At 32.4% G+C, this 17,403-nt stretch overlaps 1 protein-coding gene across 3 annotated transcripts in view; it reads right to left on the reverse strand.

The window, feature by feature from the left end:
• Nucleotides 1–2,187: 2,187 nt before the first annotated feature.
• LOC123713482 (serum response factor homolog) overlaps nucleotides 2,188–17,403 on the reverse strand; it is a 154,558-nt gene continuing 139,342 nt past the window's right edge. For 2 of the 3 annotated variants that reach the window (XM_045667165.1, XM_045667164.1), the window contains 4 exons: nucleotides 5,001–5,122; nucleotides 4,224–4,459; nucleotides 3,913–4,057; nucleotides 2,188–3,676 (listed from right to left, as the gene is read on the reverse strand). In XM_045667165.1, the coding sequence (XP_045523121.1) occupies nucleotides 3,915–4,057; nucleotides 4,224–4,459; nucleotides 5,001–5,122 (501 nt within the window). In that variant the 3' untranslated portion in view covers nucleotides 2,188–3,676; nucleotides 3,913–3,914. Of the gene's footprint in view, nucleotides 3,677–3,862; nucleotides 4,058–4,223; nucleotides 4,460–5,000; nucleotides 5,123–17,403 lie in introns of all 3 variants that reach the window. The other variant, XR_006754194.1, reaches the window with a different exon arrangement.

The raw sequence follows: 17,403 nt of genomic DNA on the forward strand, positions 1-17,403 counted from the left end.
TGCATCCTAATCAAATCAGCTTTCATTGTAAATTCCTTTGTATGGGCCAGATATTAGGGGTTGTAGCGCCACTATGTGTTATACTCATGGTAACCCTAACAACTGACGTACGCGCCCAATTACGGCACAGGTTATTAAAATAATGCGACCATAGAATGATTGTTAGCAAATATTTATGTATGCTATTCGCTGAATTGTTAATCACGTTTTACAATACTCTAGGAAAATTTGATGAAAACTCATTCCGAATGTTTCCTAAAACTAGCTAGGCGACACAGATTTTCTTATGTTGAATTTTACGTAGTTCTTAAAAAAGGTGATGAAATTTAGTGTAAAGTATTGATTCAGAATAGCTGCAAAAAGGTCTTACAGAATAACGGTTATCAGGATATTAACTGAAAGGTCTGAAACGCACGTCACGTTTAAGTACAATTTGGATTGCTGTTAGATAGAATACAAAATATATAATATATATTTGATTTACCTTTCTTTTTCATTATTGTGTCCCCAATCGCACTGGACAATTATATGAATATATAAAAATAAAACAAGGGCAATCATTACTAAAACCAGCAACTATGATGGCAAATGAGTCATTGATATGTTGCAAGAATATCTGCATTAGGAATCCTAGGAATTAGATTAACATATACTGGGCTTAACATGGTAATAAGGTAAGGTATATCACTAATGGTTTAATGAGCAAATGAATATGATTGAAATTTAAAATATTTAGACTTTGAAGAATTGGCTTGGGACCGAGTTCACCTTTAAAAATTGTGAGGTGATACAACAAAGTTGCTGGGTAGATATAAACCGTATGTAACTTAGCTACTGTTTAAATAGTATACAAAATTCAAAAACAAAAGCTTCTTGAAAAACAATTGACGATTGTTTCATCTTTATTTTCCTGTCATCCACCAATTGCCAGCATAATGACATTAAGAATTGATATCGTCAAAGACATGGAAAACATATTTATTATTAGTATCAGATGTGCATAAAGTGCTTAAAAATTGCTTAATTATCAAATATATTCTATTTTTCTTGGTATATTTATTTCAAATGATTTTCACAAATTGAATTTAAATTGTCAATTTGTCAACGTATACAAAATAGAACTTGTTTCAATGCAAATAAGAAAATACCTATTTGTAATATAGAAGCTCAAAGTCATTTGTAGACGTCAGCTTTTATTAAAACTGAATATTGATGGAGGTAACTAATGAAACGAAATGGTCCGTTTTTTAATTAAAACCACTATATATATATTTATAATAGTCATAATCTGTGCTAGAAAATTTAATTAAGACTAATAAATGTATTGGTTTTAAAACGTGTACTCTGTTGAATATACCTCTATATTATACCGCATTTCGATGTATTTTTATACTTTAAATTAGTTTTTGTTTAAGTCTCAATGCAAAGGTATCGTCATACCGTATCGAACCGGGAACTAAAGGGTAATAATCCAATTAAATAACATAAGTCTAAAGAAAGTTCATAATTATTTATTATAAACAAAAACATTGCACAAAAGAATAAATACAAAGGAATTTATAGATTATCGATTTTCCAACGAACTCTCAGAAATGCATTAAAAAATATTAAATTCAGTTAGCTATTATTATATTAATTAAGAGAAATGTATCGTGTAAATATTTCTTCCCATAACTTTTTTGTGAATATGTTCTTATTAAAAATTACGGCTGCCAATGTTCCTTGCGCGTACATCGTTGAGCTTTGTTTTCAAAAATTATAAACGTCTATGTTTATTAAGAGCTATTATTTTAGTGAACTTCAATTATATATTACAAAAACAAGTATCATTATACTAAAAAAATAGCCAAAGATGAAATAGTTATATACAAAAAGGTTGAAACATTTACGAAACTTAGAAAGGACAACCAACAAAAATAGATTAGCATTTTACTAAGTATACCTAATTCGGGTGTGTTGTGTGAAAGTGTATGTGGGGTGTGCTCTTGATGCAGTTTATTCGGCGGTGTGGATATTCTTAAAACACCTATATTCTATACATATATAGCGATGCTGTACTGATGCAATGGGGACTGAATTTAACTAGCAAAAGTCAAAAAACAAAAACTGCTGACAATTACTTACGCAGAATTAAATTTGAGTATCTGTTCTGTCAACGCTTCGGGTTCATTAAAAGAAAAAACCACAAATATTTCATAACTTTTATTGAGTGAAAAGGAACATTTAATACACAAACCAAACTCGACCGTTCTTAGTCTACGAATTTCCCGCCTAAAATAAAACTAATTAAGTAATACAATTAAATTAAGTCGACATTTTACATACAATATCAACAATTGTTAAAATTCATGCAAGGGACACAAAATTAAATTATAAATGCTTTGCAACTTAAAAACCTAAAAATGAAACTATAAAACTGAAAACTAAGAATTGTGTCGAACATAGCCAGTCCTTGGTATTTTTTGTTCGAATGATTCGTTTTCTATCATACCAGTAACTTTAGCAAACTTTGTTTTAAATATTCGTTTCAAGTTTTCGAATACTTAATATACATCAACAACGCATGTATTCATGGGTTTGGTATATACGCGTAGTAAGTATATAGGTATAGTATATACGAATACAATTCTATAGTGAGTACGAAGCGATGCTTTTGGATACCATATACTTTGTCTTACGTTAACTTTTTATTCAAGATTTGCTGGTGTTAGTGTTCTCTATGTAGCTTTATGGTAACCGTCTTTACTGATAGGCAATAGTAAACTATCAAAAACGTTAAGGAGCTTATGCTTGACACTAATTAATCATCTATATTTCGCTTTGTTTTACCCTAGATAGTATTACATTAGATTGATTCACTTATATCAACGGATAAATCCACTTGGGCTTCGAGAATATAAGGCGTGGTAATAAATAAGAGTATAACAAATTTTACACAGTTTAGTACAAAAATACACGTATTTCTGATAATAGTTAACACTTATAATAATCATAAGGCGTACTAATATACAAAGGTGACGCCAAATTCACGGCGAGTGTCCTTGTACCGCTTATATCAATTACATAACCTGGAGACATATCAAAAACTGTTATCATATCGGGCTTATTCTAGGCTGCACACGCAAAACAGGTGTATTATTGAAAACAATTTTTATTTAATTAAATATGCTTGACGGATCACGGGCCATGAAGTTAGACGCTGTGTTTCCTCATACAAAATAGGCAAGTATATATTGAATAAACGTGATATTTTGTCTTATTCAACGAATATCGACATATATAACCGAAGAAAATATCAATAATTTCTAAGAATATTATAGAAATATCTCATATCATATATAACAAATATCTCAATACTTTTGTCAAAATCATAAAACAGTTTAATTATTTATAGATGATTAGTAGTCTATTTAAAAACGTATTTGAATCAAAGTGTTTTTATTTATTTAATTGCAAAGTGATACAAAAAGCTTGAAGTACGTTCATGAATAGTATTTGATATAACACCAAGTTTTTGGCAATTACGTAATTTTTGTATCACAATCTATATGGTTTATAAATGAATGTATATCTTCTAAATAATGAGCTTTAAGGAACTTAATCGTATCTAGGAGTACTTTGGTACATTATGTACGTTATTGGTTAAGAGGAAAGTATGAAGTCTTCTCGGGACTATCTGAAAGAAAAAAATGAGGTACAAATTATTATTATCTATGGCTGGTACGTGGTGGATGTGATAGTTAGATCGAATATATATATTGAATGTTCATTAACAAACTCCACAAAATTCTCTTATTCCCTCAAGAATATTTTTATTGGTTCCCCTAAAAGCAAATGCATACACACTTATGAATTGAATTACCTGTTATCATTTTGTTTCTAACAATGCTAGTGAGAATAAGCGAAGCTTACAATTATTTCCGTATGCCAGTACTAAGATCCTGTAGTTCACTGCTGTCGTCGCTAGATGCGCCGGCGCCGTTCGGAGCGCCTGCACCCGCTGCTACTGCCATCGAAAGTGGTATTGTGATGAACTGCGGCTGGTTGGATGATGATGCTAAAACAATTTATAAAATAATATAAGTATCAGAGGATAATACAATAAAGATAATTATTCATCTCGTAATACCTATTTTGTATGTAAAATATTATTATCTGTCCGGTCTGGTCTGGTCATTTAGCAATTTCAATGTAAAAGCATATGTAGGATAAATAGGACTAACCATTTTCTTGCCCTTGATTAGCTAAACCTAAAATAAAGCTAGGCGGATATCCCATAGCCAAATTTCCAAGTCCCAAGTTGGTCCCCAAACCGTCCAGGCCAGCTAGGACCCCTGACGGGTATAACATGGCACCCCCTGGTAGATCTATCTTTGGGAGTAGTCTGGGTAGTGACGGTTGACTTGATTTGCTTTCTTCCTGGTTTGCTGATGACGTAGACGGCTGGTTTTCGGATTCTCTGAAATGTATTTTACAAGATATTTATATATATATATATTTAATTCACTTAAAAAAAACCAATATACTTCTGTATAGGACGTCGCCACATTCATAAAAAAGAACACGAACATAGGCTCCACCATCACGTGAATGTCGAGGCTATTCAACTACTTGACACCACGGGCCTAGTGAGAAGATTGAAAGGGACCACCTACTAAACCATTTTGTCACCCACCACCCACCCACCAACTACTGAATTAGTGTTAGTGTATTTTAATATTAAGTGCTAAACAGTGAATGAAAAAAGAAATTGACCACAAGAACTGAGTGTCTTCCTTTTAATAGAGACTATAATTAGTGTTATTGGACACTTACTTATGATAACAATCCTTTTTAGTAAATTATGTTAGACTTAAATTACTTACCATAATGTCGTAGTAAAGACACACACACACACACACACATATATATATATATTTATATATATAACCCTACAGAGACATTATAAAGATATTTATTTCATAAAAGTTACTTTGTCAGATAAGTAAAGATTGGGATACCTTTTAATTGAAGCTGATTGATTATCACAATTAAAATCCTTGTGGTGTTGTTGGGGATTGAACATAAAGTCCTGTTCGCTACCACTCTCATCCCCGCTGTCGCCAGAAGTTGCTGGTTCTTCCTGTAACAATCATGATTACACTAATTAACATTAAAATTAAAAGTATCAATAAATACAATCTACAATACTACATGTTCAAAGACTTTTAGTTTTCATTTTAAATAGGAAACTTATAAATTACTAGGTCTAACATATGGCCTGATAAAAGAATTGGTCTGTACGGCGCGCGTCATAATTAAAAAATTTTGTATGAGTTAATGAATGAAAATCGACATAATTTATGAAGACAAAATTCTCTCATTCAGTCAAAGACTTGTGACTTAGAGATTTATATGTATATATAGACACGTATAAGATACCTTTATATGTCTTAGGAGTATTAAATTTTGTGATTTTTGATAGACCTATAAACAAATTATCATTTAAAGTTTTAATACCAAATTACTCAAGTGACAATAGTGATTTTGACTTGATCAATTATAAATAATAATATAATAAATAACGTGTTCGGTTTCATTATTAAATATAGCAAAATAATTTTACAAACAATTATATATATTTGGTATTTCCATTCTTAAATGCTTTAATAAAGCTTGGACTGGTTGGAAATTAAAATGGCACACAGGTAAAGTATTATAATGAAGCAAAATTCTGCTGCCGCAATACTAGCAAGAAATTCACGAAAACATTCTTGGAAGGCCGAAACTGAACTGTTTGAGGGAAATACTGTACCACAGTAATAAGGTCAGCTTCTTAAAGCACTGCCGAATTTCTAGTTAATAACACTGAAATATATAAAATACAAACTTTTAATTAACATAAGGAAGCAGCATCTATGCGTTTTTATGTGAAGTCATGTATGCAGTATAGGGCTGGAAAATTGCTAAGTTTCGTCAGGAATCCAATCCATGCCCTGGATATTAACATACTTTGGGTGTGATTAATCAGCAATGAACATCAGACGGCTTACTATGACTTTTCCCGGACTACAAGACACGTATATGCGGCAATGTAAACATTTCTAGCCCGATTTCTATAATTATGTACGGAATTGTTACAAAACGTAGATACAACATAACATCTTAAGAAAACACTTTTTAAACGGATTGAAGCTCTGTATTATTATTATAAACTTATAATTATTTACATAATTTTAAATTTAATTTTTTTCGACGTTTCGCGTGCTTTACAGCGTGAGTGGTCACGGTGACTGGGTAAGTTATATGAATAAGTTTATAATAATAATACATAGCTTCAATCCGTTTAAAAAGTGTTTTCTTAATGTGTAAAAGCTATGTTAACAAAAGACAATACAACATACCATCTGTTAATTGATCTCTTTGTTGAAACAACCAGTCGTAGGAATTACGCCCGGTTATATAAAACCTTTTGTCGCTCCACTATGAGTATAGGCTTCGACATTATAAAATTATATGTCTGTGTTATTTACGTAGTTTCTTACACCTTCACGCTTCACAGATTTATTAGGATTCATGAAATTTGCATATTAAAAGCAAACCCGTATTCGCGCATACATTAAAAACCGCCAACGGCTAATTAGGATCCCATATCTTGGCAGCATAAAAAAAGTCTTAGCATGTTAGAAATATTACATATACATACAGTAATAATAATATCATACTAATCATTCTTTATTTGTTTATTATAATTTCTATTATTTATATAGAATTTAAAAATAGAATGTAAATTCAAAGAAAAATGTAAATGTAACAGATCTAAACATATATTTCTTATATTCAAATATACCTTGTCAAATTTAAGTTTAAACACAAAAAAATAATTTAAATCAATAATTCAGATAATAGAACAATAAATCTTTCAATTCAATTGCCAAGTGATCCTCTTATATTGTTAATGTTGTTCATACAAGAATGTGTTTTATTTAAATGAATTAATAAAAAAATGTTTTTATAGAACAAGAGGTTAACGGGTTCACCTGATTGTAATTAGTCTGGCCATAAATACTGTTATATAAAATCTTTTCCATTTTTCAACTTTTTAATTATTTTGAATTTGGAACAGGTAAATTATTTTAAAAACATCTTTCGTGAAAAAGTAGTGAAAACTTCAGGCAAAATGTATCAAGATAAAGTTTTGGATCATGTTGTGAAACCTCTCAGCAATACACTTTTTAAAAATACCTGATAACCAGACACGAACTACCCAAGCCTGGCTTGAAACCAACGTGCCGGACTTTATAAGAGCTGAAGACTGGCCCTCAACCTTTTAGACTTCAAATTATGGTCAGTTTTAGAAACATGGCCTGCTCTAACTCTTGAAAATATTTGGAGCAAGAAGTGGCGAAATTTCCCTTGGAAACAGATCGTAAATACATAGATTCGTGTTCAAACAGATTAAAGGCCTGTATAAAAGCCAAAGATGGCCATTTCGAATAGAATATCTTTTGTTTTTGGCTGAGACTAATAAATATTTCGGTATAAATTTTAATAATATTACATTACGTCATTTTAAAAAAATGCATTTTCATTTGTAACAGAACTTATGGCTGGACTAGGTAATAGCAAAAACTGCCTTTAATAACGCTCAGTGGTCGACCGAGGTCGAGCTGATACGGGTGGAATTTCGTATTCTGGCTGTCAGGTATTCGAAAAACTACCCTAAATTTTCTCCATAGTAAATGCGGTAGAAGATGCAGAGAGATTATAAATGATAAGAGTAGAATTATAAATGGGTATACATGCTTATATAGGTATTAGTACTTCCTTAAATACGATTTACATAACTGAAGCAAAGTATGGATATTCCTTTAGAGGTGATCTATTTTGAAACTGAATTGGTACTCTGTAACTCTCAATAGTAATTGCGATCTACACAATTATGAGAGATCAGCGCTACCTACGGATATTGAAAGAACTACATCGAGCTTGCATACACACTTCGGGCTCGCGATTGGAAGTTAAGGGTTGCCTGGAAGAGATGACTTGAATTATTATAATACTTGAGTACTGATAGATCCGTCAACAATTGTTAATACGTGTGCACAAGCCTGATAGTTTTTGAAATTGATATAATTTTTTTCGTATTTACGTACTTTTGTACTTATATATTAGTTTTAGTAATTCGTGTTCCTTTGAGAGTCTAAAGATTTTATTTGATACAGTATGATAAATGTCGCTGAATCCCTTAACTGGTAAAAAAGTGAAATTTCAAAATATATCTACTATCTCTGGCTTATCCATAGGTACTTAGCGTGCGTAGACGCGTGGGTGTAGGCTTTGTCCCGCCGCAGTGAGTCGCACTAAATAATAATAATTGTGCCTAACTAACTACCGTCTAACGCACTCGCCTCTGTCCATCTGATAGCTGAGTAACGATAGCATACAAACTAGATCACAATGGAAAAAAAATATTGTTTTTTTTTATGTAATAGCAGGCAAACGGGCAAGAGGCTCACCTGATGTGAAACGACACCGCCGCCCATGGACACTCACACCGCCAGAAGGCTCGCAAGTGCGTTGCCTTAAATGTTTTTCGTATTGTGTTACAGATTTAGACCAATTTCATGACTGCTTTCAATTCAGTAGTTTAAAAACCTTATTTAGAATTAATATTGTTTCGCGTCACTGTAAGGTGGCTACTGCCCTGCCCTGCTAGTCTCATCTGTCACATCTGTCCATTTTGTTCCACAGCTTCCCTTAGCGTAGCTTTTATGGGGAACCCGTGAGATTCGTGACTTGGTCACACCAGTAGGTTGGCGATCTGCCCCGCAGTCTTTTGCCTTCTACCTTGCCAACGACAATTAGCTTGTCCAGGTTCGAGACGGATGATATGTGTAAAGTTATAGTTGTGACTAAAAAATATATATTTTTATATTTTACAAAGGTAAGTAAGTAATAACTCACATATAAACGTTGTCATAAGAATTAGAGACTATTCGAGCCCCTATGCCTCTTATCAGTGCTCGGATTTAAACATCTTAAATCTTATGAAATGGGTTGATTTTCCGACGGTACCCATTCGGTAGCGATCCGTTTTGGATCCACGGTTGTTCTGTGCGCTTTCTAGCTGTGACGTCACAATGCCTTGCCTTTTATTGTCTCGGCTAATTTATTTCACTAACTTCTCATCGCAAATGAATTAGATATGGCGTCCTTTGTATAGCAATAAGAACTAAACTTATCTACTATGTATCTGTAGTTTACTCACAGTTTATATTATACGAGATTATTTAGGGAATATGTTTTCGGAAACCACTTCTGAATGGTTAAATTTACTAGTGCAGGGTCCGAATAATATTTACAAAGCCAAGTCATGGCTTCAATATTATAATTATATTTTTTTTCGCTAAAAACCAATATTAACACACGAAATTCCTTTATATCCATTTTTTAAACAAACAAAAGCTCCTTCGCTCAAAATAATTGTACGACAGTTGTCAAGTTATACACGTGCCTTTTGAAGGTTAAAATTACCTAAAAAACATATTAATTTAAAACTAGTAGCGCTTACAATCTTTGCAGCCCACCTCACGTGAGATAATTTCCTCATCCCGAGTTATGTAACCTTACATTAGTTAAGTTACATGTATATTTTAACTAATAATTAGAAACGCAAACCAAATGTTAGGAATTTTAGCACACTTGAAGCCAAAAGGAGCCCTTTAGTTTTTCCCACACTCATAAATTGTAATATAACATTCTTGTTTCCGATTATGTCCAAAAGGTCGACTACATTTATATTAAAGTGTCACTTAGATTTAGGAACCTAAGCAACCATAATTGTTTGTTAGTAATAAGCTCATGTTTTAAACAATTAAAGCCAGTTGACACTTGACACCCAGCTGCAAACAAAAAGTTTCATTAAACATATAATTGAACATGCCGTCTACAACCGCAACCAAACTTAACTACCGCAATGAGAGCTTTCCAAAAGCTAAACGGAAATGAACGATTCTTACGGAACTTTAGATATACGCACTGTGCCTTACTAAGCTACGAAACCGTAGATATGAATAACAAATTTTTATCTACTTACAAACCGAAGGAAAAGATTGATCATTTTGATATGTTCGTAATCAAACAGTAAATAACATAGCTTAGGATTAGTTTACCTTATATAAATATTACACAGAAAAATTTTTAAATCGCATAATAATCTGTGTAAAATAAAAATTCGAAAAGAAATTAGCACCGTCCATAAACAATGGTGTCGATTTTATCTGATCAGATGGCATTCGATACAGAGGCGATACATCCGAGCGATGCTAATAGTATTGTAATATAATAAGCCTATGGGCTACCGTCGACGCATACCAAACTTACTGCTCGATATTTACAACCGCAGCTTAGCGCCTAGTTTGCCCCCATTAGATCAATATTCCGTAGTAAAATTTATGAAAAGATTATGGGTTATCGGGGTGCTTTATATAATAGAGGATTTTAGTTTTACTCTATATGAACCACTCGCGTACAAGAATATAAACATAATAATAATAGAATATAACAAAATAATGAAATATCAATTGCTATGTAACGAATGAACACAATGTAATAGTCCGAGAGAGTGCCTCCGTCTATACTCTCGGGGATTAACTCCAATGATTTAGTTAATTGCTATGAAACGAATGACTGCAATGTTGAAGAGAGTGTTTACGTCTGGCTATACTCTCGGGGCGTAACTCCGACGATTCGATTCAGGAAATCGCCATGCTTATAAAACTAGGAAAGCATGAGCGAGCAAAATGTACAGCCTTGGCTTGACAAGTAGTATTTGACGACAAAGTAAAGTCTGACACAAAATAATCCTAGTTATTTTCATAAATTCAAAAAAAAACATAATAATTCTAATTAATATTCTTTATGTAAGAAAAGGAAACGTAAAATTCAAATTTAGAATTTATAAACATAAACGCAAAGTGTTTGTGTTACCACTAAGTGTCGTCTTTGTTCATAATTAAGATCAGTGTTTATAATATAAGGAATTTAACGAAACTTCTTTCTGATATTAAAGGCCTAATTAACTCCTAGAAGATATAAAATATTATGAATAGTTTATAATAATATGGTCGATATAAGATTCCAACTCAGCTCATTAGTGACAATGGCAATTAAAACACGATTTATTAACCGTAGAGTTATAAATATTATAAAGTTGTTCTTCAATATCTGTTCGATCAATTATTTCCAAATTTTATATATTTTTAAATACTTCAACATACATACAATCAGACAACTGTTGCAGTATTTGTATGATGTTTGTATTCACGTTCTACATACAATAAAATATTTTATCTAAATATTCATTTAAACCGAATATATTAATGAAGGATATTGGATCAAATTCAAGTATACACAATTAATTAAAATTTTTAATTAACAGACAAAAATGAAAGAAAACCCATTTAAATATTAACTGGATATTGTTCAATAAAATATATTCAAACAGGTGTTGACAATATTAACTCTCATATTATCGTATTTTTATATTAAATAATAATATATCTACAATCTATATTTAAAAAATTGATATTTTCTTCAAGGTTTTATGTTTAACGTATACAATTCTTTGTATATGTAATTCGCGAGATTCATAAATTCATAAATATAATTTATGTACATAAATGAATATTAAAATTAATTTAATATATCTGACTTCAACAAATTCAACAGCTTACTCTTATAACAGAGTATTTATAATTAAGGGCATCCATTCTCGCTTTAATCCAATTATTCTCACTTGTTAATGCCGTGTGATTTTCTATACAGGTGCTAAATTCCCAGGACAAAGTGAGAGTCCACAATTGGCTCTGTTCGTTTTGATAGAGTTTCTGTAGGCTTCGGGTAGCAACGGCATGTTTATCGCCTATTATGAGGGCATGCTAGTTGATGCTTTTCATAGTTGGAGTTTAAATTTTAAAATTACATGATATATTCGTATTGTTATTTTTTATTGAAAATAATTTTTCCCAAATATTGGTGAATTATTCTGTGGTGTACTTTAACGGTGAACGGTTTAATGCACATTTAACAATTTTAAACAATCAAATATTAGCATGTGCTTGTGACTTGACATTAAAATGAATTTAATTTGTTTTGAGTGATACATACCTATATATAGGTAGGTATATAGCTCAGATATATAAACAAGTATTCGTGACTTCATAAAAAATCTGATAAGTCGCAATATTAAAATTCAGCTCTCATTATTCTGAAAACTTTGCAAACAATACAAATTCCGAATTTCGCACCCGAAACTTAAGACACCGACTCTATAGATATAAGTAAATCATTATTCGCGGCCATACAAATGTCCGGGGCGTACGAACACACAAACATGTGTAGCAGCTCCCATTATACCGGAATGTCTCCTTGATTTTGAATGGATGCTTATTATGCACCCATTTACACCCCGAGAACTGTTCGCGCATGTATATTCGCTGGAAAAGATCCCCTATTTGCATGTCATTTATTTTCTATTGCCATGTATTCGTATTATACGCTCTTGGTTATCTGAAATGTTGTTATAAATCTAATCTCAATATTCAAATTACGAACGTCAACACGATTCTATAATGACATTGCCACGATGCGAAGGATTAATAGCTTTTTTATTTGGTTGAATTAATTTTTGACACTGAAGTAGTGAAGTTTAATTAAAACTTTATCTTGATAATTCATTTTCGTGATTATCTTATACAACATACTTGAAAATGTTTAAAGTTTTATAGAACACTTTTCTCTTCTCTCCATTTATGGTTACATTTCACTGATCCTATCTATTCAAATATTTACGTAAAGGTAGACCAATTAGTGAGGTCCTACATAAAGCGAGTAATATTAAAAGGCTCTGTGAAAAGCAATTTTATGTGAATATTGCAAATTGAAACTGATAGAATTGCGAATTAGCGAATCTTTCAACATGTAAAACTCATCCAGCGTTATAAATACAAAGATACGAAAACAGTAGCCCAAAGGTACGATACGCATCTGGTAGCAGGCGCGGTAACAAGCGGCTTGTTCCTGTCAATCCCGCTAATGTTCACAATCGCCGCTTCCATACATTGTATAGCTGTGTTTTCATACATTGCGTGGGCGCTGACAGAATAGATTATATCGATTTGTTTGTTAAATGAAAAGTTGGATAACGATGCTAGCGTGTTTATATTTTAATAGGCTTTGTGGATTTAAAAGTGGTTTTTCATGGACGCGAATTGAGTTTTCATGAAAGCCTATTAAACTTTTCACTTTTTTTATTTAAAACATTTATAGGATTAGACTCTAATGGTTTGATTGCGTTGCCGATTTTTCGTTTATTATGATTTGTGAGCACTATAAATAAAGGATTTTTTTTGATTTAATTTAGGGGTTAATAATGGTTTGAATAACATAATTATTATTGTTTCAAACCTTAAAACTCAATAACTATTATCTCAACACAGCAGAAAATACTTTACAACATTTGTGTTTTGGACTATATTTCAGTTAAAATATCAAGTTTGGTTGTGTATTTTATTTTCTTTCGCACATTTGAATACAATTTTCCTCTTTTTATATAATATAATCATTATAAAACTATGTAATGGGAAACGAATCAAGTATCAATTCGACCGGATCATTTGTGATATTCCTCTACTTCCTCTCAGATAAGTTTCCTCTATTCCGGCTTTGTATATTTTTGGACAGTTCTACAATATATAATTAATTTTTGGAATATACAAATTATTTGTTGAAATTTAAACTTAAGCTAGTTATTAGCGTTTTAACTGGAAACAAATGTTAATGAAAAACTAATACATATTTCACGTACAATTCGCCTTAAAATAATTCCAGTTGTACAAGGCATGATCTCTTAATAAAATAAGTGTAGTATTTATGAATGTAGAGGTTAATATAAACGGAAATAGAATATAAAGTGTACGGACAATTTTAAGGTCAGACATGCCGACATCACCGTTGTTATCGCTAGATGGCGACACCCGTCCGTTATAGTTCTGGGTTCGACTCTGTGAGAGACAGTTGAACTCACTTAAGGTGCCAATTACGATTTCAAATGTCTCATGTAAGTCTGGTTTAGTAGTTTATTATGAGGAGGTTTCGGGGTTAAAAAAATCGGTTCTATAAATCATTTATTAAGAGCGCTTATCTTGTAAATCAGCATAATATTTTTAAGTTCCTTTTATACAGAGCAGTGTTGGCCTAGTGGCTTCAGCGTACGACTCCCATCACTGAGGTCGTAGGTTTGGTTCTCGGCTGTGCACCAATGGACTTTCTGTTTATGTGCGCGTTTAACATAGCGCCAGAACCTTGCTTTGTAGAAAATCAAAACCAATATACGAATCAACTCAACGGATCCATGATTCACAATCTTACCTTATTATTAATAAACCTATTGTTTTTTCGATACAAACACAGCGTTTTATTTTATTTATGACAAAAAGCTCTCGTGCGTATATTACGCGACGCGAAAACAAAAGCTCGCGTTTTTATTGTACAGTCATTTAACTCGACAATGGAAATTTTTAATTTGTTTTTCAACAGGACCCTTGGCTTTAAATTTTTACTAGAATACTGTAACAATAATGGTTAGTGTGCTTGGCTGGTAAAGAGGATGCCAGACCCAAGTAAGAAGTTGTACTCGCGACTAGGATAATGTGGTAGTGATAAAAGTGTTAAGCAAAATAAAATGTTTTAGAGACACCGGGCTTTTAAGATTAACAATGTCTTAACAGATAGGTCAATTACTATATTTTCATTAACAATATTGGCGCATATATTAGAAAGTTAATTCATTGATGCCAGCAGATGCCAGGGTGACGCAAGTGGAAATGGATACATACACTCCGAAAACATTCCAAACATATCCACAAGCAGGCGCTTGCTTGGAACCCGCAAGGAAAGCGGGAGTGTGGCCGTCGAAAGCAAACCTGGCGTCGTACGGTAGCAGATGAGGCGAAGTGAGCCGGAAAGACTTGGAGCGAGGTGAAATGCTAGTTCAAGAACGAACGCAATGGAGGCTTAATGTGGACGCCCACTGCATGATACTGCTGCAACCATTTATATAGTTATAATGGTTGACCGCAATGGAGAATTGTCTCTGTATCCGCATTACATAAAAACTATAGCACGCAGTAATTAAAAGAAATATAAATTTTCTGGAAAATTCTTCTGCAAGGCACTTTTCAAATGATAATAAACCCCCACCATACGAGGTTCGTATACTAAGTGGGTTATCAACTTTTTATTTCGCTTACATTTGCCTATTGTGCATAAGGAAGTGAGCTCACAATAGTCGGTGAGATGAAAGGCTCATTTAATATGCGTGACGTAATCGCCTCTAATGGTGGCCTGCGCCTGCGCCTATGACCATTGTTATGGGATTTATTGAAAATGGCAGAACACACATGGCATTCTCAATTCTCTAAGGACATGTAATATTATACGGTAATGAGAAATGAAAGAGTGCTTGATTCTAAATGACCTTTAAATCAAATTGGTACATTATACGAGTTGGTTTTCGTAGTCGTAAAGAGAATTTATAGTAGACTCGGCATCTTTATATAATAGAAGCGGCGTTTTTGTTCAACAAAAGATTTGACGGAAAAAAATACAAAAAAAGCTTTCCTTTATTTTTACACACTTAACTTTAGTAAACCCACAGATTTTCCTGTCTATGGGCTTACACACATTCAGTTAATACTTTACTAACTGAAGGTTTGACAAATTAAATTCGTTTCTTTTTTATACGCCTAAAAGTATGAGTATTATTATATTTGGTATTGTGACCAAAACACAAGAAGATCAAATTTAAAAATAAATTGAGCGTCTTGAACTTAATCTTAGAAATTGTTTTATGTCTTTCTTAGCAGGTTTTATCAGTGATTTACAAGTTATGGGTAATAATTTCGAAGTTCACACCGTTCCGGCTCGTAGATTTGCGGAACGTGACGAATAAGCTCGATCATTCGCAAACATCGCGCCGTGCAAATCATCGGTGGCTGTCGTGCATCGTGGTTCCCCCAGGCCCCTCCAACCTAACCTTATGGAGCTATTAATATACAATTTCTTTAAAAAATTTATACCTAACAAAAAAATTATCTAGTTATAATATTATCATTGTAAATCCAACATATTTAAAAACGCAAGCTTAGAACACTATTAACATTACCCAACGTTTTGCTTTCTTCCCAGCCTTTATGTTAGCGATAAACACTATTTATTATTACACAAATATTATAATTACTATAAATATATACACATTGTAATCTAGCGTCTGACTAAATAATTATCAATATGTGCATATTTTTTTTTAATTTAATTTATAAAACTCATTATACACCTACCGTATTTTGATATAATATTGACTGACTGTAATAAAAGCGTAAGACTATTTGTAGGCCCTTATGCAGCACCTATGGGCTTACCAAATCAATAATATGTTTATTATTAATAACTCCAATTATTAGGTACATTTTCTTACTCAATTAATTGACATCAATTAGTTATGATGACTAACTACCATGAACTTATTTCCTACGGCTTTGACGTTTTTCGTATCGAATAACGTTGTCAAAAACTCAGATTGAGTTTGACAATTGTATTGTTAGCATTTGTCTAAATACGCATATCGATATCAACAGTACTGACTGACTATACTTCTGTGCTCATAATATGAAGGAGAAAAAAAAGATGCAGTTTCATAAATAAGTTAAATGGCTAGAGATCGGTCAAAGTGAAGTCGGTGAGGATATAGCCTTAGGTCTTCGGCCTATCACGAAGAGTGTTATCTTCAGACTTGGATTTAATACCTGTGATATTCAGATCATTTGTCATTACTTGGAGTTCATAAGTAACTTTCCCATACAGTCTTCATACTGTACGACTGGTAAAGCTTTTATAAATATATTATGCAGAAATGTCGCCAAATTTCAAAACCCGAAAAAGGACACCGGTAAAGATTAGTAGATATGAAATTTTTTAGAATGAAAAAGTCCTTAGGATCAACTCAGTTTCAGCACTTAAGACTCTCAATAGGTCTAACCTGGCTAACTAAGCCAGCCTAACTCCTTCCATAATCACAGAACACGTTAATAATCATTGTCATCTTAAATTACACGAATACCAAAACATTAAGACAGTATTAGGATTAGACAACTGTAGACACATTATTTACAAACAGGCTACGTAAGAGAAAAGACACAAAATTACACTTCTCGAATCTATTTGAATCTTGATAGTCCATAGAGATGCAGTGAGGTAAATATCAGCCTTCGTGAAATCAATCTAAGTGGTTAAAAGGCACTCCTAAGTCCTACGTAATAATGTGTTGGCAGTCTGTCCGTTCATAGATTGATTTATCTTATA

Source organism: Pieris brassicae, chromosome 8, assembly GCF_905147105.1.
Source record: "Pieris brassicae chromosome 8, ilPieBrab1.1, whole genome shotgun sequence".
NCBI classification, from domain to species: Eukaryota; Metazoa; Arthropoda; class Insecta; order Lepidoptera; family Pieridae; genus Pieris; species Pieris brassicae.